A 27,762-nucleotide genomic window follows, 5' to 3' on the forward strand; every position below is an offset into this window, starting at 1 on the left:
TCGAGGCACAAGTTACGTTCAGGGTCCTGTGTCGGGGAACGCGTGGTGTTTGTCTCCCTCCGGTGGCCGCGTCGAGTCACTGCCGTCGGTACAAAGGGGGAACAGCGTTTCGCGTGCTCCTCATAATTGAGCTTTGTTTCTGAAATGTCATGTTGCGAGTTGTAACTCACGACAAGTTTATAAAACGTGTTTGCATTACTTTTATTTTGATTATGGCAACATTCTTTTTACACAATTATTGAATTACGTAGGACCAGTTCTTGATTATCGACCTCTGTTGTTATATTGTTATGGTTAGTTGTGTAGTGATATAGTTATTCGTCCTCGATCACCGCCCTTGAATTAACTTCATTCTCAAGTAATTTCTCAAATCCTTGGCAGTTTCCTAATCGTCCTTTAAATATCCGGTAATGTGAGCTGTCCCTGGGTACAACCTCGCTCTTCCACGGATCATATTCCTGCCCGTCAACTCCGAGACGTGATATATGGTTTTATTGACTTTTTATAAACAAAAACAAAACAATGACATGGCCGTTACAGTCTTGTGTACACACGCGGTCCTGGTGTTTTCGGTGACAGTTTAAATAACATTATTATAATATTATTCCTGAGGTGTTGTTGCTGTGTGACAGTCTGATCCTCAGTCCTTGATCCAGCCCCCGTCTAAGTTCCATCCCTCCCGTTTAAACACCACGTACCTCTGCTAACAGTTCCCATTCTGCTGGTTGAAAAATGTCCTCCAACTTCTGCTTCTTGAATTGGGGGTTTTCTTTTTTCTCGAGGTTGTCATTGTCAGGAGGCGCCTCCCGTTTTTTTTTTTCTCCGGGTCCCGCGGAGGCCAGGGCCGGCGGCGCCCCCCTCAGAGCGGGTGTCGGCCGCAGACCCACCCGAGGCGTGGGAGCTGCCGCAGGTCGGCTGGGCCTCTGGCCGAAAACCAGCTGCACTGGCAGGCGTACGCCCGCTTCCCCCGGCTCCTCTTCAGCCGCGCCCTCAGCTTCTCAGCGTCCGGCATGTTGTTCCTGAAGAGGGAAAATCAAATTGGAGATTTGGAGGAATCAATAAATAAAAAGGGGATTAGGACGTGAAAAGCAGATTAGTCTACTCGTTGTAGATCGATCACACAGTTATTGTGTGCGATGTTGCTATAACAAGTAATACAACTATACAAGGTAGGTACTGTGACACCTTTTTGGCACATTCCCTGTTATTTATTCAAATTCAAAAGATGTGTTTGTCACATACAGTGCATATTGCATTTTGTACAGTATGTAGTGAAGGGTTTTTAGGCAAACTCCAGAGAGTATTACAAATAGAAAAATACAAATAGGAATAAAAAAAAGTAGGAATAAGGTAAAATTTAAAAAAAATCTATATGCAGCATTTCAAATATATCATGATATAAATTATACCAATGTTTCCATTAAAAATCAAACAGTTAATATGAGCTTAATGTCCTTGAAGATTTACTGTCTGTTTTGATTTGAGAGTATTTATATAAATTATTTTTAGAATTTTGAAATAAACCCTTTTCATGCATAACACCTTTTTTAAGGGAACCAAACAGACTGGGACAGATCAGTATTATGTTGAAATTAGGCACGATGATGTATTTTCTTTATTTGGTTGGATATGGGTTGGGTTCCATATCTGACCCCATGTTCTCCTCCAAGAGCTTAAAAATGGATTTCAATGGGAATTCAGCTGCACACTCAACTCATAATGCTCTATGCGATTTTTTGCTAAATGGTGATCGGAGGAGAGGAGTCCGGGTCTTTTTACAGATTCCACTCTTTAGTTGAATGCAATTCTCACAGGCTTGCGACTCAAAAGTTTTTTCTATTTGAATCCATGCCTACAACACAACAGACCAAATGTACGTATGTCGTGTGAAATCATTTTATAAGATAAATCAACCAGGTGAACAAACAAAAGTAACAGTAAACTTGTTTCACAGCATAACAAAGATTATCATCAGTAACTATACATACTTGCCGTGATAAAACATATTCCTCCATATCGAGTCCTAAAACACATTGGACACAACACCCAAAATGGGTTTTAGACCGATAGCAGTGGCGGGAAGTAACCACCCGAGGGCGCCTTTAAATGCGCCAGGTAGGGATGGCGAGACAGCGTCGTCGCCGCCATCCCTCCCCTTTTTGGATTGAAAGCTGGTTCACTCCTCGAGGCTCGATTTCCAGCGCTCGTGGGGGACATCTGCTGGTGCGGTGGATGTAGTGCAACAAACCTGATGACCGCCCAGTAGATATGTGCGTCAACGCACAACCTGCCGTGTGGCACATGTAGTGTAGTGATTAAGGTTTTGCCCTACGCAGTAGACCAGAGTTCAATTCCCTGTGTCAGCCACTCATACTTGTTCACTGACTTTTGTTTTTCAATGTTTCAAACTTGATCAATCTTTTTTTTTGACGGTAAATGCAAGCACAGAAGAATAAAACCAACCAACGTCCAAAACCAGCAGTCGTGTCTTTCACTGAGGGAACGGAGCAGCGGTCTCTCCAAACGTCATCATTCACATCATTTCCGTAGCAAAGCGAGCTCCGAAGCACTACCTCAGTTAGAATTACTTGGCGAGTCTGACATGCGCATCGGACGGAAGGAGACTAGGTCAGACTTTTCCGTGCACGTCCTGTTCCTTTAAGCACATGATTGAAGGAGACGACCAGGCTCCCGTCAGACTCAGTGGCTCAGGGAGCTAAGCCGCTGTCGGGGGATTTGAGGGTTCAGTGCCGAGTGAGCTTTTGAAGGGCGGCACTCCGAGGGTGCATTTAAAAGCGCCCAGGGTTAACTGTGATGGTGGCGTGATGGTTCAGACGCTGCCTTCCACTGCTGTTGTCGCAGGTTCGAGTCCCAAGTTGCCCATTAGGTCCTCTTCTTGAACAATTGATCAAAGGGGACAAAGACTCAGTGGCTCAAAAGGATGAGCCGGATGCCATGGGAGCTTTTGAAGGGCGACACCCCGAGGTCGCATATAAAAGCGCCCAGGGTTAAATGTGGTGTGATGGTGCAGACGCTGCCTGCTACTGTGGTTGTTGCAGGTTCAAGGCCCAAGTTGCCCATTAGGTCCTGTTTCTTTGTTCAAAGGCGACAGTGAAGACTCAGTGGCTCAAAGAGGTAAGCGGACTCGGAGGACTCGATGCTAAGTGAGCTTTTGAAGGGCGGCACACCGAGGGTGCATATAAACGCACCCAGAGACCACAGTTAAACGTGAGGTTGACTTGGTGGCGTGTTGGTCCAAACGCTGCCTTCTACTGCTGCTGTTGTTGCAGGTTTGAGTCTGAAGTTGCCCATCAAGTCCTTTTCCTCTAAACAAGTGAGTTTTTGAAGGGCGACACCCCGAGATCGAGTTTAAAAGCGCCCGGAGAATAGGACCAAGTGTGAAGCTGACCCAGTGGTGTAACATCGTGCTGCTGCGGTGGGTCTGGGACTTGGCACCCCCCCCCCCAGCCTTCCTGAACAATGGCACTAGGGTGTTTTCCCAGAGGAGGCAGTGTGTGGCTCAAGTTTTGCAGACATGATGGATGTTGTAGAAGGTCCTGTAGGGCGAGTAAGCCTTGATTATAGCCTAGAAAGTTAAATAGAGTTGAAGACGGGACGCTCACCTCAGGAACAGGTAGTCGCAGGACGAATCCCACTCCACGTCGTCGAACGTCAGAACCCGGAAGTCACAGGACGTGCATCTCAGCTGGTCACATGACCTGTTGGCGCAGTAACAGGTCAGTTGTCAGCTCAGATGAGAGGAGCACGGATGTTTGGAAAACAAAAATGTTGACTATAAATATAATTTGGATTTAATTTACATAGCAGAGACTAAAATTATGGACGTCCATATCGTTCCGTCAATAATTAATATCTATTGGCTTATCTTTGTTATCTCCATTTGACACCCGTGCACATCAATGACTATGTGGCTGAACCGCTCTAAAACGTGCAAAGTTATCCAATAATTCTAAAACTATAAAATGACTAAATGTGAATAAAACTAATAAGCATTTTCTGACTGAAACAAAATCTAAAATAGCTGCTGAAATTAACACTGGTTCAGCATAAACTGCGATAAATTTTGACCGAATATATATTCGGTCATATTCAAACATTTCAAATCCAAAGTTTATTTTTTGACGGTATAATCAATTCTCAGTGTTCAATGACAACTGGAGTGAGGTGAGTTCAATGCAGCACCTCTGTGACACGGCTGTGCCAACACCACGTGTGCTCGAGCTTCCTCCAAGAAAGACGGGGCAGCACCTGCCCAAACACAAATAAAAAGAGGAAGTTGTATGTGCAACTAACACCACAACTCTGAAAATATAGTCAATAAATAACAAAATAAGGCAAATGATCGATTGTTTTACGACTCAGATCAGTTCATATTTGTGAGCGTGGATTTTAATAGTAGTATTTTTATTGGCATTGGGAGTTCAGAGCCTGGTGGAAGATTTACTTTTACTCGAGTCATTTTGTGTCCGAGTATTTGTACTTTTACTCAGTATTTACCTTCTGCCTTCTGACTGAGATAATGTCTTACTCTGTGTCCTGGCTCCTTCTGGAAGCTGTTCAGTCTGGAAACGGATAAAATAAGATCAGATCTAAATAAGATAATATAAGATAAGATATAAATAAGATGAGATCTAAATAAGATAACATAAGTTAAGATATAAATAAGATACGATGAGATATAAAAATAAGATAATATAAGATAAGATAAAAATAAATAAGATAAGATAGAAATAAGATAATATAAGTTAAGATAGAAATAAGATAAGATATAAATAAGATAAGGTAAGATAGAAATAAGATAATATAAGTTAAGATAGAAATAAGATCATATAAGATAAGATAGAAATAAATAAGATAAGATAGAAATAAGATAATATAAGTTTAGATATAAATAAGATAAGATAGAAATATGATAAGGTAAGATATAAATAAGATAAGCTATGAACACTTTAAGCTATGAAACTACAAGGAAGGAGATGTAAAGCTACGTCATAAGTTCATTGAGAGACGCTAAAAGGCTTAATCTGAAAATATTATCCTTAACATAATATTAAGTGTTAAAGCGTATATTTAGAGTACATTGGCGTTAAGATAAATACCTGCGTTAAGACAATAATCTTTAATGCAAGAATATATTTGAACGCCGATCTAAAAGTACATGTACTATGAGCGCCGAAGAAGATGAAAAACATTTATACCAAATTTAATTTCCTATGAATTCATTGAGCGAGTAAAATGGGCCAAAACCCTTGATCTGAACGAGGTGGTGGAGTGGAGGAAGGCATGGGGGTGAGGGGTGGGGTCATGAGGTCACGATGGGAGCAGGGACGTGAAACTCAACCTGGGGGTGAGAAGCGTCGTCTTCATCCAAAAACTCCCTGAGGAGAGAGTCCAGATCGTCTGTGTCGCTGGAGGGGATTTCAGGATCAATCAATCAATAATCAATCTGTTGGATTAATCAATGAAACAATAATCCAGCTGAGCTATGCTCATTTAGGACACAATCATAAAGTACGTTGGTCCAACAGCTGTGCACGATTTATACTTCCATTATTATTAATATAGATATCACCATTATAGATAGCAGATAGTTATTCATCCCCAGAAGGGGATTGCAGATATGATTAATGATGGTTATTATTTTTAACATTAGTACTATTATCCATATTACTACTGTTATTATTAGGATTGTTGTTATTAATTATTATTGTTAATATTATTGTTATACTGCAACTCACTACACTATGGATAGATATTGTACGTCATGAATATACATATTTTCTGTAGCTGAATATGTACTAGTACTATACTTGCATGTTATTACTACACACTGCTGCTGTAAAGTTCATTATTACTTTAGTGTAACCACTAGTTGCATAGTGCTAGTATAGATATGTATATATATTGACTTGCACTCTTCTTATTTTATGTTAATGTATTAAAACTATCTACGCTTAATGTCGTATCTTATCTTTATTCACTTGAAGATGGAACAGAATAACTGTGGTAGTGCAGTACACGCCGCCTGTTGACACGTTTTTTTTTAAGTAGTAGCAGCTGCCTCCAGCTAGCCAGCCGCTAGCTAGCCTCCGGGCGGGTGAGCGTGCTCTACCTGGCCTTTCCGTCGGCCCTCCTCGGGTGTCCCGCTCCGTCGCTGCCCTCCGTCGGGACGGGAGACCTCGTCGAAACGCTGCGACAAAACTTGCTCTCCACCTCATCCAGCAGCTCGTCCAGGTCCACGTCCGGGTCCGGGTCCGCCTCGCCCCCTTCCTCCATGCCGGCGCAGGGTGGACTCCACTGGGGGGCGTTGGAGGCTAGCCTAGCCTAGCCTAGCGCAGCTCAGCTAACAGAAGCTGCGGACCCGGGACGCTGGTTGCCAGGCAGCAGCGCCGGTGGCGGCAGCGTCGGCCGTCCAGACCCGCCGCGTGGCCGCCGCGTGCCCGCCGCTTGCCCGCCGCGTAGCCGCCGCGTGGCCGCCGCTTGCCCGCCGCGTAGCCGCCGCGTAGCCGCCGCTTGCCCGCCGCTTGCCCGCCGCTTGCCCGCCGCGTAGCCGCCGCTTGCCCGCCGCGTAGCCGCCGCTTGCCCGCCGCGTAGCCGCCGCTTGGTGCGACTCTGGGGGAAAAGGTTTGGAGTGGGAATGAAAAGCGAGCGCAGCGAAACGCGCCACGTTGTCGGCAGGATTCGAACCTGCGCGGGGAGACCCCAATGGATTTCTAGTCCATCGCCTTAACCACTCGGCCACGACAACTTGGAGTTCGCTCACAAACGGATGAATCTATGCGCAGCGTCACATAAGCTGTGACACAACGAGAAGATGGAGAAATACAAAAAACCCTGAAGATAAACAATAAACTCACTGCAATTCACTGTATGTGATGTTGTACACTGTGTGTACTTTGTTTTACTGCATGTTATGTTGTGTGTACTTTGTTTTACTGTATCTGATGTTGTACACTGTGTGTACTTTGTTTTACTGCATGTTATGTTGTGTGTACTTTGTTTTACTGTATGTGATGTTGTACACTGTGTGTACTTTGTTTTACTGCATGTTATGTTGTGTGTACTTTGTTTTACTGTATGTGATGTTGTACACTGTTTGTACTTTGTTTTACTGCATGTTATGTTGTGTGTACTTTGTTTTACTGTATGTGATGTTGTACACTGTGTGTACTTTGTTTTACTGTATGTTATGTTGTGTGTACTTTGTTTTACTGTATATGATGTTGTACACTGTTTGTACTTTGTTTTACTGCATGTTATGTTGTGTGTACTTTGTTTTACTGTATCTGATGTTGTACACTGTGTGTACTTTGTTTTACTGTATGTTATGTTGTGTGTACTTTGTTTTACTGTATATGATGTTGTACACTGTTTGTACTTTGTTTTACTGCATGTTATGTTGTGTGTACTTTGTTTTACTGTATCTGATGTTGTACACTGTGTGTACTTTGTTTTACTGTATGTTATGTTGTGTGTAATTTGTTTTTCTGTATGGTATGCAGATGTGGAGGTGGAGGTCTGCCCAGGTGCAGAGGTGGAGGTGGAGGTCTGCCCAGGTGCAGATGTGGAGCTGTGTCCGAGGTGCTTGGGGATGGACGTCGGCATGGCGACATGTCATCCGCTGCTGGGGGCGCTTTGCCGTGTTCAATGCAAAGCTTTCTTTTCTGCACATGTGAAACTAAATCCTCACGTCTGCAGGAACAAACATAAGCAAACACAAACATAAAAACATACAGAAATAATCATAAATGAATGACTTCTGTCATATAATAATAATATAACAATTGTAATCAAACCTTCCAGGCTGTGTGTGGAGTAGCAGGAATGAGGTGCCGGTTGTGTTTCCTAGTACCACCTGCAGATCCACCGGATGAGGTTCTGAACAAACGCATCCCATAACTCGAGACCCCCCCCCCATACTCTTTTGGGTTCGGTCCTGGGCTGTGGGGGAAAATGTAGAAGGTTAATACCGTGACGTGAATTAACGTTTTGTTTTTTTCATTTTTCCTTGATATGTTTCGAGCCGCCGGGGAATCGCGTTCAGTCGTATCGGTATCGTATTGGGTGTCAGTTCCCACGACGACAGAGGGGATGAACAGACTCCGTGCTGACAGCCAAGCCCACGGCGGAGGCATGGAGGAAGCACAACTTTCCCGATTGAACCGGGGCTTCCGGGCGGGAAGCGTGTCACAGCTCCAGCACAACGTCCTGCAGTCGTGATGTCAGCCTGCATCCTTCATCAGCCACCGGCTACAGCTGCCTCCTGACATCCGTAATTCCATTTCCACACCAAAATCGTGCGTATACGCAGGTTTTCCCAGACGCCTTTCCCATTGGCGGAAATGGAATATAATATTCATGAGCATGTTTTAATTAGTGTGTAGTCCCATGAAAATAAGAGTGGTTGTGTTTTTGTTACCTTAGAACGAGCCCCTTGCATCTACATAGGGAGCGGGTCCCCTTCCACGGAGGCCGCCGTGTTGGTCTTTGTGCAAACGCATTAATAAAACATCTTAAAACAAATAAAAATAAAACCCACTTGAAAGTTGGCGCCCCGCCTCCGACCCGAAGTAACAGCCAAACAGTGCGTTCTCCGAGGACGTATATTTTAACAATCGCATGCATTCTCATACAGACAGTGCAGTAGCGGTAAAGCAAAAGGAAAATGAGGTGGGTTAAAACTCATGACCCCAGCCAGTGCTGGTAAAACCAACAACGACAGGAGCACATGAATATGACGTCACCTCACGACTTCACCAGGCTGATGCTGCACGGCAGACACCAAATGCTTCACGTCTGACGTTTTTGTAATGAATCATTTTTGACTTATTTGTTCAACAAAACCGAACCTGTTTTGCCCGTGATTTGGCGGCCCACTTGTAGTACCCGGGGCCGCGGCCCCTAGGTTGGAAATGGCTGTCCTGCGTCATTGCAATCTGCAATCACTGCAATCTGATGGCACTAAATTCCACACACTTACTGAGCCAGTGGTCGAGGGGTCACGGGGGTCACCTTTCACCTTTCACCTTTCACCTTTCACGAGCCAATCAGGCATCAGCGCGGTCTCTGGTGCGACACAGTCTATTCATAGGAATGAATTTGAACGGACGGATTTACAGTGTTCTGCCACAAATAACTTTAAATATTACTGGAACGTGAGCTCAGACTGTCATAGTTGCGTTAGTACATACCGTATACATGGAAAGCTATTTTAGTCAATATAAAACAATATGTGAATAAATGAATGTCCATGAAATAAACCCTGAAATAAATAAACACATTGTTTTTCTTAATTTAAAAAAAAAATGACGTTTTTCAAAATACTACATTTATTTATTTCAGTTGACTTTTATTTCATAATTCAACATTTATTAATTTCAGGGGAATTTTATTTCATAATGTCTGTTCCCATCTGTTATATGCAAATGAATGGGGCGTGGTAAGTGTCTCGAATGGACACTTGGTCGTTGTGAAATGGGACGCGCTGAACGGACGTTGGTTTATTTGGACTCTTCGATTGGAGTTTCTTAGTAGCATCACAAGATGGGGCCACGGGCTACAGTAGTGTTTGCAATAGCATGTAGGCGGAGTGATGCAAATTCCAGCGATAAACAATGCCAATTAGATGATCCGGCCTGGTTCCAGACGAGAATGTGTGTGATACTTTGCAGATTTTTATCCCTTTATCGGGTTCCAGCCTGTTCCTCATATTCATGTGGTATTGGCATCAAATTTAATTGACTTCTGATGATAGTCTTTTGTCACAGGTGGAAAACGTCATGTTCAGCAACATAACAACATATCAGAGACAAGATTCTCTAGGGTGAAGAGTTCGGTACCAGGACAATATCACATCTACATGGCCCCGGAGCCTCAACATTAATACCTACATAGCTACATAGTTCTCATATTAAGGATCAGCTGCTTTTAAATAGCAGAACAGAAACAGGTTAGTGAGCAGCCATGTTGAACTAACGATGGAATGGAAAAAAAAAAATATATATATATATATATATTTTTATATATATATTTATTTATTTATTTATTTATTTATTATATAAATATATTTATTTATATAATACATATATAAATAAAATATAACATAATATAAAATATATTTATCATATCATATTTATATATATATTTATATGGACATAAACCAGAGACTCCTTGGGAAAAAAAGTTTTTAATGTTTATCTAAAACAAATTTCAGAACACAGCACATTTATTTCAGATACTTTACAATCATATTTACATTGCATTTCTCTTTTTTTGTTGTTTGTTTTTCCCTTCCCCTTAAATTTGTGGACATTTGGAACCCATAACAATACACTCAAACTCTTAATGGGGAATTTTCTTTAGCCATTCTGTTTTCCCAGTTGAATCACCACTGCCTCCATGCTAAAACGCTCAGATAGAATGTCTCTGTTTGTCTTCCTCTGGCAGGTCCCAGGTCAATACTGTCATGATGCTCCAGACCCAGTAAAAGCGTGACGGCCGTTCTGAGCTCCGCTGCTGGACCCGGACCTGGACCCGGACCCGGACCTAGACCCGGACCCGGACCTAGATCTTGTGGCTGTGGGGTCTCTTCACCAAACCTTGCTCTTTGCGCATCACCGGCGCGTGGATGCTGCAGTCCCGTGCCTCGCAAAACCCGGGCACTCCTCGGTTGCCCACCATGCCCGACACGCCCACTGGGCCAGGGTTTCCCCGGGGGCCGCGAGGACCATCCATGCCATTTCTGGGTTCCCCAGGGTCACCCGACAAACCTGGATGAGGGAGAACGTTTATAGAAAACCTTGTCGCGCGTGGGTGGATTTTTAATCCTCAGACCATCATGTGGTCAAAACGAAGTGGAGCAAGATATGTCTGTGGTGGAAGCAGAACTTTGACGTTCTCTGAGCGGCCGTTAGGTGTCCTCACCTCTTTGGCCCTGGGGTCCATCGTGTCCTGGAAAGCCTTTACCAGGATCTCCAGGGGCTCCTGTGGGTCCTTTTAGACCTATGGAGAAAAATGTAAACGCTTGAAGGTAGCATTCTTGAGACCAAACAAACAACTCGTTCACTGGAATGCTACTCCTCATTTGACTCTTGCTTAAATTTTTTTTTTTTTAAGTAAACAACATTTGACAAAGCCACATGGCGTCAAACAGTCGTATTATTACACTGACAACTTAGACAATAGTCATAGATATGAAATGAGTGCCGTCCTCGTCAGCATTGTGTTCCAGGGATCGTGGAGCTCCCTACCTCTCTGGCCCGGCGCTCCCTTCTGGCCCTGCAGGCCTCGGTCCCCTTGGGCTCCCCTGGCTCCCTTCACTCCAGCTTTACCCGCCTTGCCCTGACAGGTGGAGCAACAAGACACCAGAGAGACGACCTCATCGGCGTGTTGCACTTCAGCGTCTCCCGGCTTTGTGCCGTAGGGAAATACTAAAAGGCTGATGTGGTGATCTGGTGTCATTTGAAATGTTTTATTGTGCATCATTCATTCAGATATGAAGCTCTCTATTTTGGGCATTTCAGCCTAGATTAATTCATAAATGTATTTTATTAAGAGTTCTATTTTTGTTTTTATTTCATCACCCATGGTTCCCTACAACTGGGTTATAGGGATATATACTTAATAAAAATCAAAGTTCAGGGTCTTTACCTTATTGAACTACATTAAGCCTTTTAGATTATGCATGCATATCCATGCTTTATAAAATGTCAGGAAGGAAGCACTGCGGCAGGTGGACGGTTGACTCACCTGTTTTCCCAGTGATCCACTCGGCCCCGTGGCCCCGGGGGGGCCGATCAGGGTCCTGTTGTTGATGGGGCAGCCCTGGGAGCACTTGGCCCGGATGGAGGCGGCATGCTGGGCGATCTGGGCCGTCACCACTCCCCTGCAGAGCTGCAGGACCTGCTCGTCACTCAGACCAGGGCCCTGGAGAGGGCCAATAAGTATCTGATTAAGTATGTGTGCTTTGCATAAAATGCATAAAAAAAAATAATAATAATAATAATAAAAAAATTGGCCAAAGGATTAAACATTTAATTTATTCAAACATTACGTTTTGATGTTCAAAGAGAAAACTCTCGAGTGTGACCTCACGACCCTCTCTATTCAGGCCTTACACTCAGATCAGACACCGTTACTCACAGATGCACCTGCCACGCCCTTGGGTCCGACTTGACCTTTGACCCCCAGGTCACCGACCGGACCAGTCGTTCCCCTGGATCCCGGACGACCGGGGGGTCCCAAGGGGCCAGGAGCTCCATCGCGGCCCACAGAGCCTTTCGCGCCACGCTGAAAAGGACTCAGATTTTTAATTGTAGATACTGTATCTTAAAATGACCTTTTCAAATAAAAAAAAAAGCATCAGAAGCGGAAGCCAGAGCTATTACCTGTCCCTTATCTCCGCCGTTCCCTCTGTCGCCCTGCAGCAGATAAATCAGGAAGAGGTTGCTCAGGTCACAGTCAAATCATGGCCGGAGCAAGTACAAAAGTACCACAATATGTTGGGGTCAAGTTCACTGAAGGTCGTGCGTAATCACCTTTTCTCCTTTCACCCCCTTGACACCCGCTCTGCCCCGGGAGCCCTGAGGGGGAGGAAAGTGAGTCGAGATGGATACAGACACCAAGACAGACCAGCCGGCGCAGAACTCAATAAAACTACCAATACTGCCCAAAAACATTTCGATTTCAGGTAGAATGTGATCTTCATGTGATGGCAAAATCTAGACTTTGTTCAATTATTTTCTTTAGATTTTTCATATCGCCAAAGTTGTCACCATAGTTACATCTCGTGATCCCCAACGTCGGGTTGAATTGTCAGATTTTTCCAATTCATTTCGACATATTTTCTATGAGTACATGGGCTGCCTCACAACTCACAACATTTATTTAAATAAAAAAATATCATTAACATTAAAGATGTTCTGCTTCATTAAGCTATTTGATATTAGTATATCCCCAAATATTTTCTTCTATTTTTAATTTGTTCTCCATTGTCCTTCGGCAGTTGAGTCATTGTTCAGTGCAGCTTCCTGGTGGAATAAAACCCTGTTTTACACGTTAAAAGTGAAAATATCATCCTTACCTTCTCACCATCAGCTCCTGTCTCACCTTTGGCTCCCTGTAAAAACCAAGCGTAATAAATGCCATGTATCAATAACTTGTTTATTAATTATATCTTAGCTGACACCATAGTTATAGTTATATATATTTTTTTGTTTTATTTTTTAATCTAGGAATTGAGTAGTTAACATCAGACATGTGAATGTACTCACAGGCTGGCCCTGCAGGCCCTTGGGTCCTGGTTTCCCTGAGACTCCAGCATCTCCATGCGCTCCTTGGGCTCCCTGTTGGAAATGAATTGGATTGGAATGAAAAAGATCCCAATGTACAGTGGTAATTGTAGACCAAGGCAACCTTCTTTTCAGACACAAAGCAAAAGGATGATGACACTTTTTTGACATAATATTAGATGATTCTAAGTGCATTCTGGATTTTCAACCTGTTACCGGCTTAAGGTCCAGACACTTAAAAAACAAAGAAAAATAAAATGCACATTATCTTTAGAAATGTACAATAAAATGCAGTGTTATTGTACACTGTACAATGTTATGTTATTTTAACATAACAACACATAACATTTTTTATTGTAAAAGGTATATGTATAGTAACCGATCAACCAAGATATCTAACATTTACATGGAGAACTCTGAATCACGTTGCACCTTTAAACACCCGATCCAGAGATTTGCGTGAATAAAATAATCAAAATATTCTGGTTAATATTTTTTACAAAAACTTCATACATACTGTACCTATAGGGTCATTAAGTAACACAATCAACACCTGCTGGAAAATGCCAACATTCTGGCGCCATCTTAGCAGAAACATAAAATACATACGCATGTCAACGCTCACAACGCTCGTTTTAGGACGTTCGGCAAATGCCTTTTATCTGCTTGATGAAGCCGAGCAGACGAGGAGGTGGAGGGTCAACGCGCCAACGAGCACACGGTCAGGTTGGCACGGGGATCAAACCCGCCACCCAGCGGCACCCGAGCAGGAAGTAAAAGCAGGTCCCACTCACCCCGGCCCCCGGTCGACCTCGGGGTCCTCGCCCGCCGCGCTCTCCCTTGCTGCCCTGGAAGAAAAGAGCGGCAGGGAGCCAGCAGATGATCCACAGGACGGTTGGAGTGGTGTACGGTCAAGTACTTTGTGACTGGACTTTCACTCATATTTTTCAGTACTCAAGGTATATTTAGTTTAGGAGATGTTTTTGCACCACAACATTTCAAAGCAAATATCTCCTACTGTATGTCTACATTTTTCATCTACTACATTTCTCGCACAAACAGTGGCATTACTTCAGTTATGGATTATGTTGATGTTTGTAAATAACTAGACCTCCTACTGTAAACTACTTATTGTAAATTGTAATCAGGACATGCATGAAAAAGGTTCAGTCGGCAATATATGCCATATTATAGACTTATTATATATATTATACTAGATATGACATGTACTTTCAGTTTTTAATATTTTAAGTACATCTAAAAGCATTCTATACTTTTGAGCAGAAATGCCACTTTGGCACCTTCACTCGTCATTTTGTGTCAGGGTTTTTGTACTTTTACTTCAGTAAACGGTCAGGGTACAGAAAAAAATAAATGTGCAACCAGGCAACTATGTTCTACAAACCCGTCACAGGTTGGAGATCGTCGTCCGCCGTCTCTACAGAAAAATAAATAAAATAAAATAAAACCTTCAGTCTACCTTGGAGCCAAATGGTCCAGGCTCTCCCATCACCCCTGGGACTCCATTAGGACCCTGTAAAAGACAACAATAGTGGTAAACAAACCAAAAAAAACCCCCAGAACTTACAGTGTGACGGTGTGTAGTTATGGGTGATAGAAATCAGTGGAACACATTGTTTCTTTGCACTCACATGCTCTCCGGGCTCCCCATCGCTGCCTGGCATGCCATCCAGGCCTTTAGAACCCTGGGACCAATGCAAAGACAGACAGACAAGAACACAGGTCTCACTATTAATGTGTCAGCTCTGATGTTTGTTTATATTTTCTTTATTTTCCATTCACATAGATAGAGTAGAATTAGAATACAGGTATTATTGTTATAATAATTAAAATTAAAATTAAAATTAAAATTAAAATTATAATAATTATAATTAATTGTATAAAGTGGAACTGAGTATTTTATCATTAAATGATGTCATTAAGTTATATATAGAACAATAATACAGAACGATTGCCATAATTTAGAACCAATATACCCATACAAATCGCGTATATATTTGAATATTTCTGTTTTCGGCTCTTTGTGTATATTTGGCCATTTATTATCTTTATTTTACTTTTTATTCTGTGTTATTTTACAATTATTTAATCTAAATTTGCCTTTTTAATGCTAACTGTCTGTAAAGCAAGGTACTTGTAAATGTACTTGGAATAACCCCTTTCAGATTCTTATGTTACTTAAAAATGATGCTTTAATGCAGAGGAACAAGCTGCCTCGCTCATGGACACACTAAAGAGGAAGCATGCATGTGGTGGCGTACTGGAACCGTTTCAAGTTGCCATTCCCCATCTCTGATCAAAGCTCACACTTATGTCAGCTCTCGGTGCATAAACAGTCTGATTGTTTAAACATTTCCCCATCTGGGACAATGGAAGAACGACCTACACTAGATTGTCACTGTACAACGTCCAGCCGCATGTACCTGCATGTACGTTCTGTAAAGATGGTGGAATAAGTAAAGAGAGGCTGTGTGCATGTACCTTCAGCCCCGGAACTCCTCGGCCTCCTGGCTCTCCGGGATAACCCTGAAACAAGGACACGTCGTTCACGCTCAGTTTTTCATTTTTCATCAAGTTTATATCGGCTCGCGGGATTAGCCATGAAATCCTGTGGATTACAGTATGTTCACCAACAACAGCAATTATTAATTCTCAACCATCCAGAGTCCGCACACTGTGTGCTGAATGATGTCCTGGCTTATCTTCACATTTATCACAACCATATCCAATATCAGTCCTTCCCTAATTGTGATAATTAAGAATATTATTATAATGAGTCCATCTTTGTGTGGTCTGCACGTTGCAGTGAAACTTCCAGTGCAAGGAAGAGGCCTTGAAGTGTTGAAATGTTGTAGGTGAAGCTGGATATTGAAGGTGAAACACGAGACAATCACTTGAATATTAGTTCAAGTTTATCACGTATTTATCAAATGAAAAGTCTGGTCAAACAGAAATCTGGTGAAAAAAAACAAAAGATAAGGCACTAAAGGGAAACCAAATGTGCATCCTTAATAACGGTTTGGTCTGGAGCAAGTGACAGCCATGACCGCAAGGTGTTGAAGCCGGTGTTGATTGCAAGTGCTTTGAACGCCTGTTCCTCTAATGGCCGCTAATCCTCTCACTACAAATGCATTAAATATAAATCTTTTTTGAGATGCTGGGGTGTCAATCTCTAAGGTCACTTCTTGTAATGTGGTGCTTCTAGGGTGTGATTGTTCCATAAAGAGGACTTTAAGGCTTGAGGACGTGTGGCTGTCTTGAGCAGTTTGAGCAAGGTGGGCGCGTCTCTTCGTAGGTATATGTGACAAATAACCTCTTGAACCTCAGCCCCCTCAGCGCACCAAGACTCCGCCCCTCTGCCCAAATTGAGAGAAGTTCTGGATTCAATCCTGTGAGCGGAGGCTGAAACTCAAGGTTTCATATGGACAGCATCTTGTGAAGCTCCTGCGGCCACTCAAAGCTATTTACGGTACATGCCTCACACATTGACGGCGGGCAGTTAGGGCTTCAGTGTCTTGCTCAAGGACACTTTGGCCTGCTGCCCGGAATCGAACCGGTAACCCCCTAAATACTGGACGACCCGCTCGACCTCCTGCGCAACGAGGGCACCAGAAAAAAAAAAAGTCTCCTGAGAAACCAATGGGTGAACGTCCATTTTTTATGCTGTTTATGTTCATTGCCTCATTTGTTGAACTAGTGAATTGAGAAAATGTCTGTATACATTTTAAAATATTTAAGGATTTTTTATAAACAAACATGAGACACTTTAATATTTTTTAAACCGGAATTTAAGACAAATAAGACTTTAAGGACCAGTGGACATCCTGCTTTACAGGGGACTAGACTCATCAGTAGGGTCATTAAGAAAATAATAAAATATTTAGAAAATAAATTAACTGTATAACATCTCAATAACGATGCAAACCCTGAGGTAGTAAATGTTGCTTCACATCCGGATTGAACGGATCGAAGAGGAATGAAGTGGAGGCGAAAGGAAGACAAATATGGATGAATAACGGAGAAAAGATGCGGCTCACATTGTAGCCTCTCTCTCCCACGTCGCCGCGGAAGCCCGGCGCTCCGATCTGACCCTGCGGAGCGGCAAGAGTGAGGACGACAGGTCAGGACAAAATAAGCGATTTCCTCGTCACAGACTGGCTGTGGGTGTGGTGTTGAAGATTAACGAAGTAAAAGTGAGACGTAAAAGGCGTGTTATGAACTAGTGCCCAAATGAATTTAGCCTTTGGCTATTGTTGTTAAATACTGATTTAGCGAGCTGCTGCGCCATGACTATCCTTACAAAGCTATAACAAACTAGTGTCGAACAGTACCTTTGCTCCGGTCCGTCCCTGAGGGCCTTGTTTCCCCTCTTCACCAACTGAACCCTGCAGAGCACACACACCTCATCCATCAACGACGACCCCAAACCACAGACACACAGAGGTTATGGTCGTATCGGCCTTGCCTCGCCATGGTTGTCGCTTTGTATTCATCAACAGTTGCAATCTACATACAGCGGTATGAAGTTAGGGCCGTCACAATCAAGATTACAGATTGTGAATTGTGATTACAGAATTTCAGTTACAGATTAATCGTCATACACGCATGAATGCGTCTTTTTTTATTTCGTGCAACTGTCACAATTTTTTGCCTGAAAAGATGTAAACTCACCACATTCTATTTATTGCGGCGTTTTTAACACTGGGTTCAAATACCCCTGAAATTTTGCTGAAAAAAAATAGGATTGTGGAACGTAAAGATTTTGCAAAAGGATGGTGGTCAGCTCAAATAATTAAGATTGGACGATTATGTCGTAATCGTGGCAAGTCTATGTCTAATTTTATTTCAATTTCTAACGTGACGATTTCAAATCTTTGGAAATGCGACAATTATATGATCTAGATGTGTCATTATCAATACATTCAACAAACCATATTCTGATTCCCTCTGGACATCGCAGGATTTTTCCCCAATCTATCTTTACCTTGATACCTTTGCCTCCTTTTGAACCAGGAAGTCCAGCTGCTCCGCCAGCGCCCTGAAATAAACAGCATTTCAAATCACATCTAAAACCAGAAGAAAAACCACATAAACGTAAGACACGCAAAGAAACATAACGACAGCTACGTTGAAGACCATACAAGAGGTTCTGAAAGTTTCCCTTCTCCCACTCTACACGCACGGGATAATGGACATAACCTTCCACGGAAACGTCTAAATCTTTATTGACTCCATTTAAAATAAAGCATGACATTCCCAAACATCGCGACAAAACCAAAAGGAAGCTTAATGGGGAAAAAGAAAATATGTCAAAATCAAATCAAATTAGCAGGCCGACTGCAAACTCTTGACCGTGTTCAAATCTCTCAGAAGCTTTTTTCTTTCCCAAAAGACTCCAAATATCTTTGTGGATTCAATCAACGGATATTTGGAGAATCATCTCATATGCACAAGCCCATAAATTATCCACTGTGTGTGTCCACGGATTTTTGATTCTAAATTCACACATTAAATGTTGGACGTAGAAAGAAACGGAGGGAGGAATGTTTTTCATTCATGGTGACCGTGATGCGGTCGCCATGGTTGCATTGAGAAGGCGGCACATTTGGGTGCTGCTGACTCATCACAGGCCCTCAGTGAACCAGGGATTCTGATTCTGAACACTGGATGATATTTGATTCCACTTACAGTTTCCCCACGGACGCCCACTCCGCCGCGGGGTCCCTCCATGCCGCTGTTACCCTGCGGACAGGACAGTGGACTACGGTCAGCACATCCAGCCAACAACACCTTCTGATGACAAACTAGTAGCCATCTCATCTCATCATCTAATGTCTATAATTGTACTTTTTTCTTCTGTTTCTAAGTTCTCAGTGTACTGGTCTGAAGCTGGAACGTGTGGTGATGAACGTTTGTATTTTTCAGGTTATTTACCTTAAGACCTAGCTCTCCGCCTTCTCCTGGATCTCCCGGAAGACCTGGTTCTCCCTGTCACCAGGAAGATGGTTGAAAATGGGTTGGTTGACAGTAGATAATGATGGATCAGCAACTGACACAATTTCTGAATAAGAGTGAAAGTCGGAAAGACGTGACGTTATTTTTTTCTTGGTGATTAAAACACCTGGAGTCAAAGGCGCCTTCAGTGAGACCCTGAACTAATGCCATCGACGCCCGGAACCAAAGAGAACCGTCCCGCTGGTTTCACCGCGCGGGGATTTGTTACATTAGCATTAGCTGCATGCTAGCAGGCCGTGGAGCCCCGACCTGGCCTGCGGAGGAGCCAGCAGGGGGCACCAGGGAGCCCCCCTGCCAGACAGCGGCGCTTTGAGGAGAGAGTCTAGAGACACAGGACTGGGTTCAGAACATTAAAACATGGAAGTTACTTACTACAATGTAAACGTTTAACATGATTGGGCGTGGTTTCAGCGTCTTCAGCGGACACGCCCCCAGCTTCGCCAGGGTGGAGGGAACCGCCTCTTTTTTTTTTTGCCAATTTTTTTTAACTGTTCAAATTTGGCTGGGCGGCTAATAACCCATTTTTTTTGTGGTGTGACCAACTCAGAACACATTTAATTTGACTTCACAGGGACTTTAAGTTTTCGTCCGTTTGGACATTTTGTTTGGAAATTCAGTACCACGAACCTAAATGTATTGATTTTTTTGAAATGAAATCAACTCAACTGTCACACGGTGATAATGCCAGTCGTGGACAGATGTTGTCTCTTATAAATAGTGTAAAATGACCTCATTCTTGCAATTAATTTTTCTTCAACTCACCATCGCGCCGGAAAAGCCAGAGGCTCCCTCTTCCCCATCAGGCCCAGAGTTGCCCTGCCACGGTAAAGGTCAAAGGTCAAAAACAGAATAATAAAAAAATAAAATAAAATAAAAAGGCCACCTGCAAATTAAAAGCTAATTCTGAAAAACCAAATAAACCCCCAAAAAAGTTGCATCGAACTGATACACGTGATACAACAAATGCAGACGACCACAATTACACAATTTCACACCGATAGGGTACATGGGCATTGATGATCTTGACTCATTGATGATATTATATAACTTTATAAGTTGTTAATACTGATTCCTCACCACTGGTCCTGGGTCTCCCCCTCTTCCTGGAACCCCTTTAAATCCTCGATAGCCCTGAAAACGGTACGAAAGGATGCACTGGATAAGGACTCACACAATCAGAAGTACCATCCATTCCATGAGGTCCTACTCTCCCCTAAAGATATCCCATTTTATAAGACTAACGAGATGATACTGTATTCAACCAATGACGTGAATGTCACAATTTGGATATTGATGATCTCTTCAGCGTGTTATTGATGATAAATTCAGAGTGATACCCTGTGTGTCGAGCTCACCTCTCTGCCTTGTAGCCCTGGAGAGCCGTGCTTTCCCTGTAACCCTTTGGCACCCTGAGCAATGAGAAGGAGATTATTAGATATGATATGCATTAATATTTATTATGTACTGTATTTACTAATGCAAGACTTAGCGACGTCACGGGTCCTTTTTTTCGGGGGTAGCGGGTGGCGGGGTCTGTACCTTGGGTCCGGCGAACCCAGCGAAGCCTGGTTCTCCTGGTTCACAGTCGCACTCAGTGGGACCCTCCTCCCCCAGCGAGGCCCCCTTAGAGGAGCCCGTCCTCCTCGGCCCGTAGCCGTACGGCACCTGCAGCGCACAAAACAACCTCATCACACACACTTTTCCGTGTTCACATGTAAACATGCGCATACACAAGAACACGCATATCACACGCATGGGATGAACCTAAAGGTTTACTGTCAGCTAACTGATTTTATCCCTCACTTTTAATGATTATAGACAAAGACCATTCGTTTGATTGACATGCACCGTGCCCCGCCTTTATTTCTGGTCAAAACTGTATCAACTATATCAGATTTTCTTAAATATCTTTAGCCTTTAGTGTGTTTTATGGCTCATGGTATCAAGATTTTTTTGCATTGGCAACATTCTCCGACACCGATACACAATCTCAGGCCAGTATGAGATCAACATGAGATCCTGGCATTCATATCAATGTATCACAACATGCATACACTCATAAACACACACACACAAACACACACACACACACGTCAAACAGGTTTTTTGAAATTTGCATTATGGTGTGTGTGACGGGTAGTTTATTGTAAATTCTATAATCTACACAAACTACAGACCCAAGAGCCTTTGCTGCCACGACTATTTTACATAAACACAAACATCCACACAATTGTATTTATATAAATCTTTTTTTTTAAACATTAACTGTAATTTATTATAGATATAGATATGTTTTTAGCATAGTAAATTATATTTACTATATTTCATTTCATACTCGTTCCTTGTAGCACTTTTGGCAGGTAGTAACCACTGCATAGCGGGAACAGCCCACAAGACCTGTGCTTGTGGAGATGCTCTGACCCAGTCGTCCAGCATCACAATGTGCTCCTTGTCAAAGTGGCTCAGATCCTTACGCTGCTTCAACACATCAACTTCAACAAATGACTCTTCACTTGCTGCCTCATATAAAAAGAATATATAACAGTATATAATAATAATAATATATAACAGTATGTTATATAATAATAATATATAACAGTATATATATAATAATAATATAGAACAGTATATATATAATTATAATATATATCAGTATATATATATAATAATATATAACAGTACATATATAATTATATATAACAGTATGTATATAATTATAATATATAACAGTATATTTATAATTAGAATATATAACAGTATATATATATATATATATATATAATAAAAATATATATCAGTATATATATATAATAATATATAACAGTATATATATAATTAGAATATATAACAGTATATATAATAATAATAATATATTACAGTATGTATATAATAATAATATATAACAGTATATATATAATAATAATATATCCCACCCCTTGACAGGTGCCATTGGAACCAGATGATCCATGTTATTCACTTCACCTGTCAGTGGTTTTAATGTTGTGGCTGATCCTTGTATACATACCACCATTGTTATTGTATTTTCTGCCACTTGTCTGTTTGTGATGCACTTTGTAACAGTGTGTTTTAAAAAGTCCTGTACATAAGCACACACACACACACACACACACGCACACACTCACACACCCTCCCTCCCCACCTGAGTGGTCATGGTGTCGTCCTCCTTGGCGTAGTAGGACTGAGTGGTGGTGACGTAGGGGTAGGTGTCCTCAGTGATCATGGTGACCTGGGTGGGTGCAGGCTCGTAGGGGTCGTAGTCCGGCTCCTCCTCGCCGTAGCTGTGGATGGGCTTCTGAGGATACTCTGCCAGGAGCAGCACGGAGGAGAGAGATCATGAGGGATGGGAGTCAAACATGGAGTCATAGTTTTCAGCCCAGGCGGACCTAAAACGTTGGCTCCCGGAGCCAAAAGAGGTCATTTGAGGAGGTGCAAAAGAGAAAATTCAACCCTGAAAACCCTGATGCACGGTTTGCAACTTTTTTTTGTGATTTTTTTCTGTATAAATTTAAAAAGACTGAGAATGTCTGAGAATATTGTCCAAGGGCTCAGGGCTGAAAAATGGCAAACCTGTCCTTTAAGTATCCCTATAATCATAACACTGACTCGCAAATTGATATTTAAATTTTTTTCTATCTTTCTATAATGTCTTGTGTCCCTGGTGATAGTGGTGTCTTTGCAGTGGATTGATTTTCAGTTATATCAATAATGAATGAACTCTTTAAAAAATGTCTGCTGGCACATGCTGACAAAAATATTTATTTAATAATGATTGAATATAAAATATTCATTGAATAATAATGAGTTAGATAATAACTGATTAGTTGTAATAAATTATCATAATCATTCAGTCATTTTCATCATTGGTGATTAACATCGCTGTATAAATTAAGTATATCAGTATCTGAAAAAAAAAAAGATTGTACACAAATAAAGCCAAAAAAATCACTGCTGAAATAAATCCTTGTTATTGATACTTGTACTTTTTTTATACTTTTATACTTGTTTTTTTCATTATTAAGACCCCTTAAATCAATTGCAATATAAAATGATGTACTCTACAAAAAAATACATCAACATGACAACAGATTGGTTATTCTTTTGTGATTATTAAAGATTTAGGTATTAAGTTCTGTCTTTACTCAAAAAATGTCTCCCCCCCCCCCCCCCCCCCCTAAAATACAACTCATAACACCACAGAAATACGGAAGCGAGGCTGTGATGCTGACCTTGATGGGGGTACGCTGAGTTCTCATAGCGATCCACCAAGGACCCCTCAAAGGTGTGGTCCTCACCTGGACAAACACAGAGCAGCACTCAGGTGAGGGGGGAGGTCTACAGGCGGCTCGTTGGTCTAGGGGCATGATTCTCGCTTCGGGTGCGAGAGGTCCCGGGTTCAAATCCCGGACGAGCCCCGGGCGTCTTTAGCTGAGGGCCGGGGTCAGACGCGCGCAGGTCTCCAGGTGACGCCTGCTCACGTCAGTGAGCTCCAGTCGTCTTTACAAATGGATGTCAACACGGAGCCCTCTTGCATCTGCTGTAAATATAGATGTGGCTTCCTCTACTTTTCACAAATACAGTACATAACACGTGTGTGTTTTACACATTTTACAGGGTGTCTGCTGGTATCAGAGTATCAGAGTACTGTTAAAAATACAACTGTTAAATACTTTAATAAGACTAATTAGGTTCAGCATTAGGCTTAGGGTTTTACACATCACAAATACTGACTTGAACTTTACTTAACAAAATTGAAGGCTATTTTATGACTTTTATGGCCAAATAGTTTGCAAAACTATAGTAATGAATTCAAGACATTTTAAGACTTTTTAAGGGCCTGTGGACGCCCTGAACGAGGCATCCGGGTCGTCTCATGTGATGGCACCAACCTGAGTGGTAACCAGAGTATTCATCCTGGGCGTGAGAGGAGAGGACGCACTGAAGGAGAAACCAGGAGAGAACCAACACCTGCAGAGGAGGTAGAAGACACACACAAATATCATCAATATATACATTTATCTATCTATCTATATATATATATATATATATATATATATATATATATATATACACGACTGCATGTACTTACGACTAATCCAAGATACGAGTATCGACAGTCGCGGAAATTTGCATCGACTTGTGACCGACTGCTCCGGGATACGACCGTAGAAATTTGCAGTTGGCGCGTCGTAGTTCGTGGCTTATCGGTATTTCTTTCATATTTACTGTGTTTGTGCTGTATATTTTGTTTATTTTCACCCTTCATGATTTCATTATTTATATGGGAAAAATTGCTTCGACATACGACTGTTTTAACATACGACCGTAAGTCAAGGTACCACTGTATATATATATATATATATATATATATATATATATATTTAATGATTTGACACATCTGGTAAATGAATCAACAACTTTGGCAGGTAGTACTAAGGAGCCACTGTCTGAAAGTTGTATTTTTTTCATCTATATCATGTCCTGGTAAAGACAGACGAGGAAAGTCATTGCAAAGTATTAACCAACAGATGTGGCCTTTAGAGACAGATAGAAAGATGGACTGATTGAATGATAGAATGATTGTGATCGAATGATCGAATGATTGAATGATTGAATGATAGGCCCGTTTCAGTCACTTCCTGTTTGGTTGGTCTTGATTCTGCTCAAACTCTTCTCAGCGTGGACTCCCTCTCCTTGGGACTTGTCGTCCCTTTATCAGTATTTCATACGCTACTGACAACATTCTGCTTGAAGTGTTGCCCCCCGTGTCCAAATCTCCCTTACTGTACATAAGTGGTCAATTTTGGCTTGAGATTAAAAGTTTACTTTCTCACATGGAAGACAAGACTCTGATCCTCAGCCAGTTCAACCGTTTCCAGTTTACAACCTAGTGCCGTTGTCGGTGGTCTTCCAGACAGACAGGGACATGGGGACCACCAAACTGGGCTCTTGATCTTTGGGCAGCACGCCCCCTGCAGGGACTGATGTGGCTGAGGGGCAGATGTGCTGCGGTCAAACCCCGTCCCCAACAGAACTGAGTACTTCAAATCATTGACCATTTCAATCAGTTTGATTGCAAAGTTGCTTTCCTAATTCCATATGAGCTGTGAACCTTATATCCAGTCAACTACATGCAAATTATTTATCATTTCAATAAGGATGAGGATGAAAAACATATAATACAATACCAGCTTTTATCGTCATGCTATCAGTTATTGGCTCTTAAGTTATAACAATTTTTAATAATAGGTCAATCCTATATATATATATATATATATATAACATTTATTTAAATTCTCTCACGTTAGATGAGAGCCATCAGGGCTGGATCATAACAAGGCGGGGCAGTATGACTTGAGGCTCCGCCCCCATGAGGACATTGAGATACTGAGGCTGATCAACTCCAAACACAGCAGAGTGTGAGACGCGAGGCCTCCTGGTCGGACACAAACCTGAAAACCTGTTCAAGGCGCTTCTCCGTCTCATCTCACATTCGAGAACATTCCATGGAAAATAGAGATTCTCCAAAAACCACCTTGCAAAGTAAAATAAAAGGTTGATCTTAACAGCTTTACCTGGTTGTGACAAACAGGTCAATCAAAGTCCAGGTGTTTCTGACTCCCTTGAAATGAATTTTTTTTTTCTTGCTAATATCAAAATCAAATAAATTTAGATTTCCGGAAAACGGTTATGGATCAATACGATGTTTCTTGAGGAAGATTTTTAATTCAGTGATTCATGTGTGACGTAAACTCTGACAAAAACGATTCGTTTTGTACGGTTTCGAATTTCGATTTTCAAAAACGAAAGGAAATAAATCCTCTGCTGTCATTAAAATGTTTGAACAAAGTCAATGATCTGGGTGATTTATCAGCTCAGGAATTAAGATCTAAAATTTGCATATAGCTATGCGTATAGTTTTATGCAAATGCCATACATATGCTATGTCGTTTTTCTAAAAGTGAAAGAGTTTCCACATTTTATTTACGATAATGAAATGTGACGCCATAAGATGTCATTTTAACCAAGGTTTCGGGCTTGGGCTGACTCTCCAGAGAGCTCAGGCTTGGGCCTTTTTTCTGATGTTCATTTGACTTTGACTGAAACTTTTAACTCTGAAACCACAAAGGAAAGGTTGCAGTTCAGATGGATCGATAGATTCCTATAGAGTAATATTCACTGTGTCAGTTTATCGGGTCGATATCTGGCCGGATTCTTATGGGCAGGTTAGAGGGGGCAGAGCCTCCCATGCCGGAGCAGAACTGCTCATCTCGTCCCTCCGGCCCCCAGGGGCCGTGAGGTGAAGCACTGTTTCACATCCTTTCACTCATTTAAACTCAGAACTCTTACAGAGAAATGCAAACACGGAGATTACTTCAACAAAACCTTCTTTCACACACCCGTTTGTTTCGTTTGCCAGTTGTCAAAAAAACGGAAAGATCCATTTTCTATGTAGCCTCTACCAACTCATTCAGGAAAGATCTGACGCCTCAAACATCCTCAGGTAAATGTTGTTGCCTCCGAGTCCGATAAAATAGGTTCAGCGTGTTCCCAAATGTAAACCCACGGGTTTGTGCATTTGTCAGTTTGATGAATGCCATTGACGAAGCAACTCGTGGTACGAGTGCGAAACACATTTGAACACAGCTCAAAAATCAGACACACGTGCCGCACCAATCCCAGCCGAGCATTTTACCATTTTTAACAAACACTGAACACAAACACAACCACCTTCACTTTGACCCGTTGACAGTGTCAATTCGGACAAACACCTCAAACAGCGTTCACATCTGCGCCCGCCACCGCTGAGGGAGCCACGGAGGTGAACCAGCACCGAATCCTTCTCTTACCTGGACCCTGGAGGCTCCCATGGCGCCGGAACCGTCCCTTTGGGTGCAACAGAATCCAGTCGGAGCAGAACCTGCCTGGACTACAGGACGCCCGCAGCACCAAGGGGGTTGGGGGGTGGGGTGGGGGAAGAAAATGAATAGTTCTTTCACTAAACTGTCACTTAGAGCATTCTACCTCCCGGCTCGCGCTGGCGGTCTGCACTGTCTTTCCCTCTTTCTCTCTCTCTCTCCTTTCCTCCCCTCTGCAGGTTCCCTCGGGTTCCAAGGATCTCACAGGCTCTCCCCTCTCTCTCTCTCTCTCTCTCCTCCACGACAGGGTGAGAAATACCTGAGTCCCTTCATCAGCAGAGGATGGGCAGGCATTCAGGAGAGGAGAAGGAGAAAAGCAGGACGTTACAAGGACCTATCACTGTTTGTCGCTGAGTTAAACTCAAACTGAACGTGACAAAATACTGTACAAGACAGCACAGCTTAGCAATGATGACAACGGTGATCTTACCCACAACAGGTGTCATTCAATCTTGGTTCCGTACAACAAAACCACTTGA

At 42.3% G+C, this 27,762-nt stretch overlaps 2 protein-coding genes across 2 annotated transcripts; both read right to left on the minus strand.

Moving 5' to 3' along the window:
- Positions 1–477: 477 nt before the first annotated feature.
- On the minus strand, positions 478–6,336 carry cfap418 (cilia and flagella associated protein 418). Its single transcript, XM_080005626.1, has 6 exons — positions 6,134–6,336; positions 5,363–5,429; positions 4,519–4,583; positions 4,204–4,269; positions 3,624–3,719; positions 478–1,019 (listed from the first exon to the last, which is right to left on the minus strand). Exons 1-6 carry the CDS (start codon positions 6,295–6,297, stop codon positions 860–862), a joined length of 618 nt encoding a protein of 205 aa, XP_079861752.1. The 5' UTR covers positions 6,298–6,336; the 3' UTR covers positions 478–859.
- A 3,969-nt stretch (positions 6,337–10,305) lies between these two features.
- On the minus strand, positions 10,306–27,235 carry LOC307234181 (uncharacterized protein; the record flags this gene model as incomplete). Its single annotated transcript, XM_080005785.1, has 26 exons — positions 10,306–10,790; positions 10,945–11,022; positions 11,271–11,361; positions 11,770–11,946; positions 12,163–12,309; positions 12,408–12,440; positions 12,558–12,602; positions 13,103–13,138; positions 13,293–13,364; positions 14,105–14,158; positions 14,791–14,844; positions 14,963–15,016; positions 15,813–15,857; positions 17,369–17,422; positions 17,663–17,716; positions 18,316–18,369; positions 19,020–19,073; positions 19,266–19,319; positions 20,109–20,162; positions 20,424–20,477; positions 20,702–20,755; positions 20,886–21,011; positions 22,507–22,670; positions 23,594–23,659; positions 24,254–24,332; positions 27,215–27,235. The coding sequence occupies 26 exons, from the start codon at positions 27,233–27,235 to the stop codon at positions 10,585–10,587; spliced, it is 1,980 nt and encodes a 659-aa protein (XP_079861911.1). The 3' UTR covers positions 10,306–10,584.
- Positions 27,236–27,762: the final 527 nt, after the last annotated feature.

Source organism: Zeus faber (genome assembly GCF_960531495.2).
Source record: "Zeus faber genome assembly, chromosome: 8".
Taxonomy (NCBI): Eukaryota; Metazoa; Chordata; class Actinopteri; order Zeiformes; family Zeidae; genus Zeus; species Zeus faber.

What these genes read in the sequence shown, in the direction of transcription:
- cfap418 (XM_080005626.1), bottom strand. Translation starts at nt 6,297, where the DNA reads ATGGAGGAAGGGGGCGAGGCGGACCCGGACCCGGACGTGGACCTGGAC. An exon ending in AGGGCCGACGGAAAGGCCAG is followed by an intron (nt 5,430 to 6,133) that starts GTAGAGCACGCT and finishes AATCCCCTCCAG; the next exon opens with CGACACAGACGATCTGGACT. An exon ending in TGCGACTACCTGTTCCTGAG is followed by an intron (nt 1,020 to 3,623) that starts GTGAGCGTCCCG and finishes TTCCCTCTTCAG; the next exon opens with GAACAACATGCCGGACGCTG.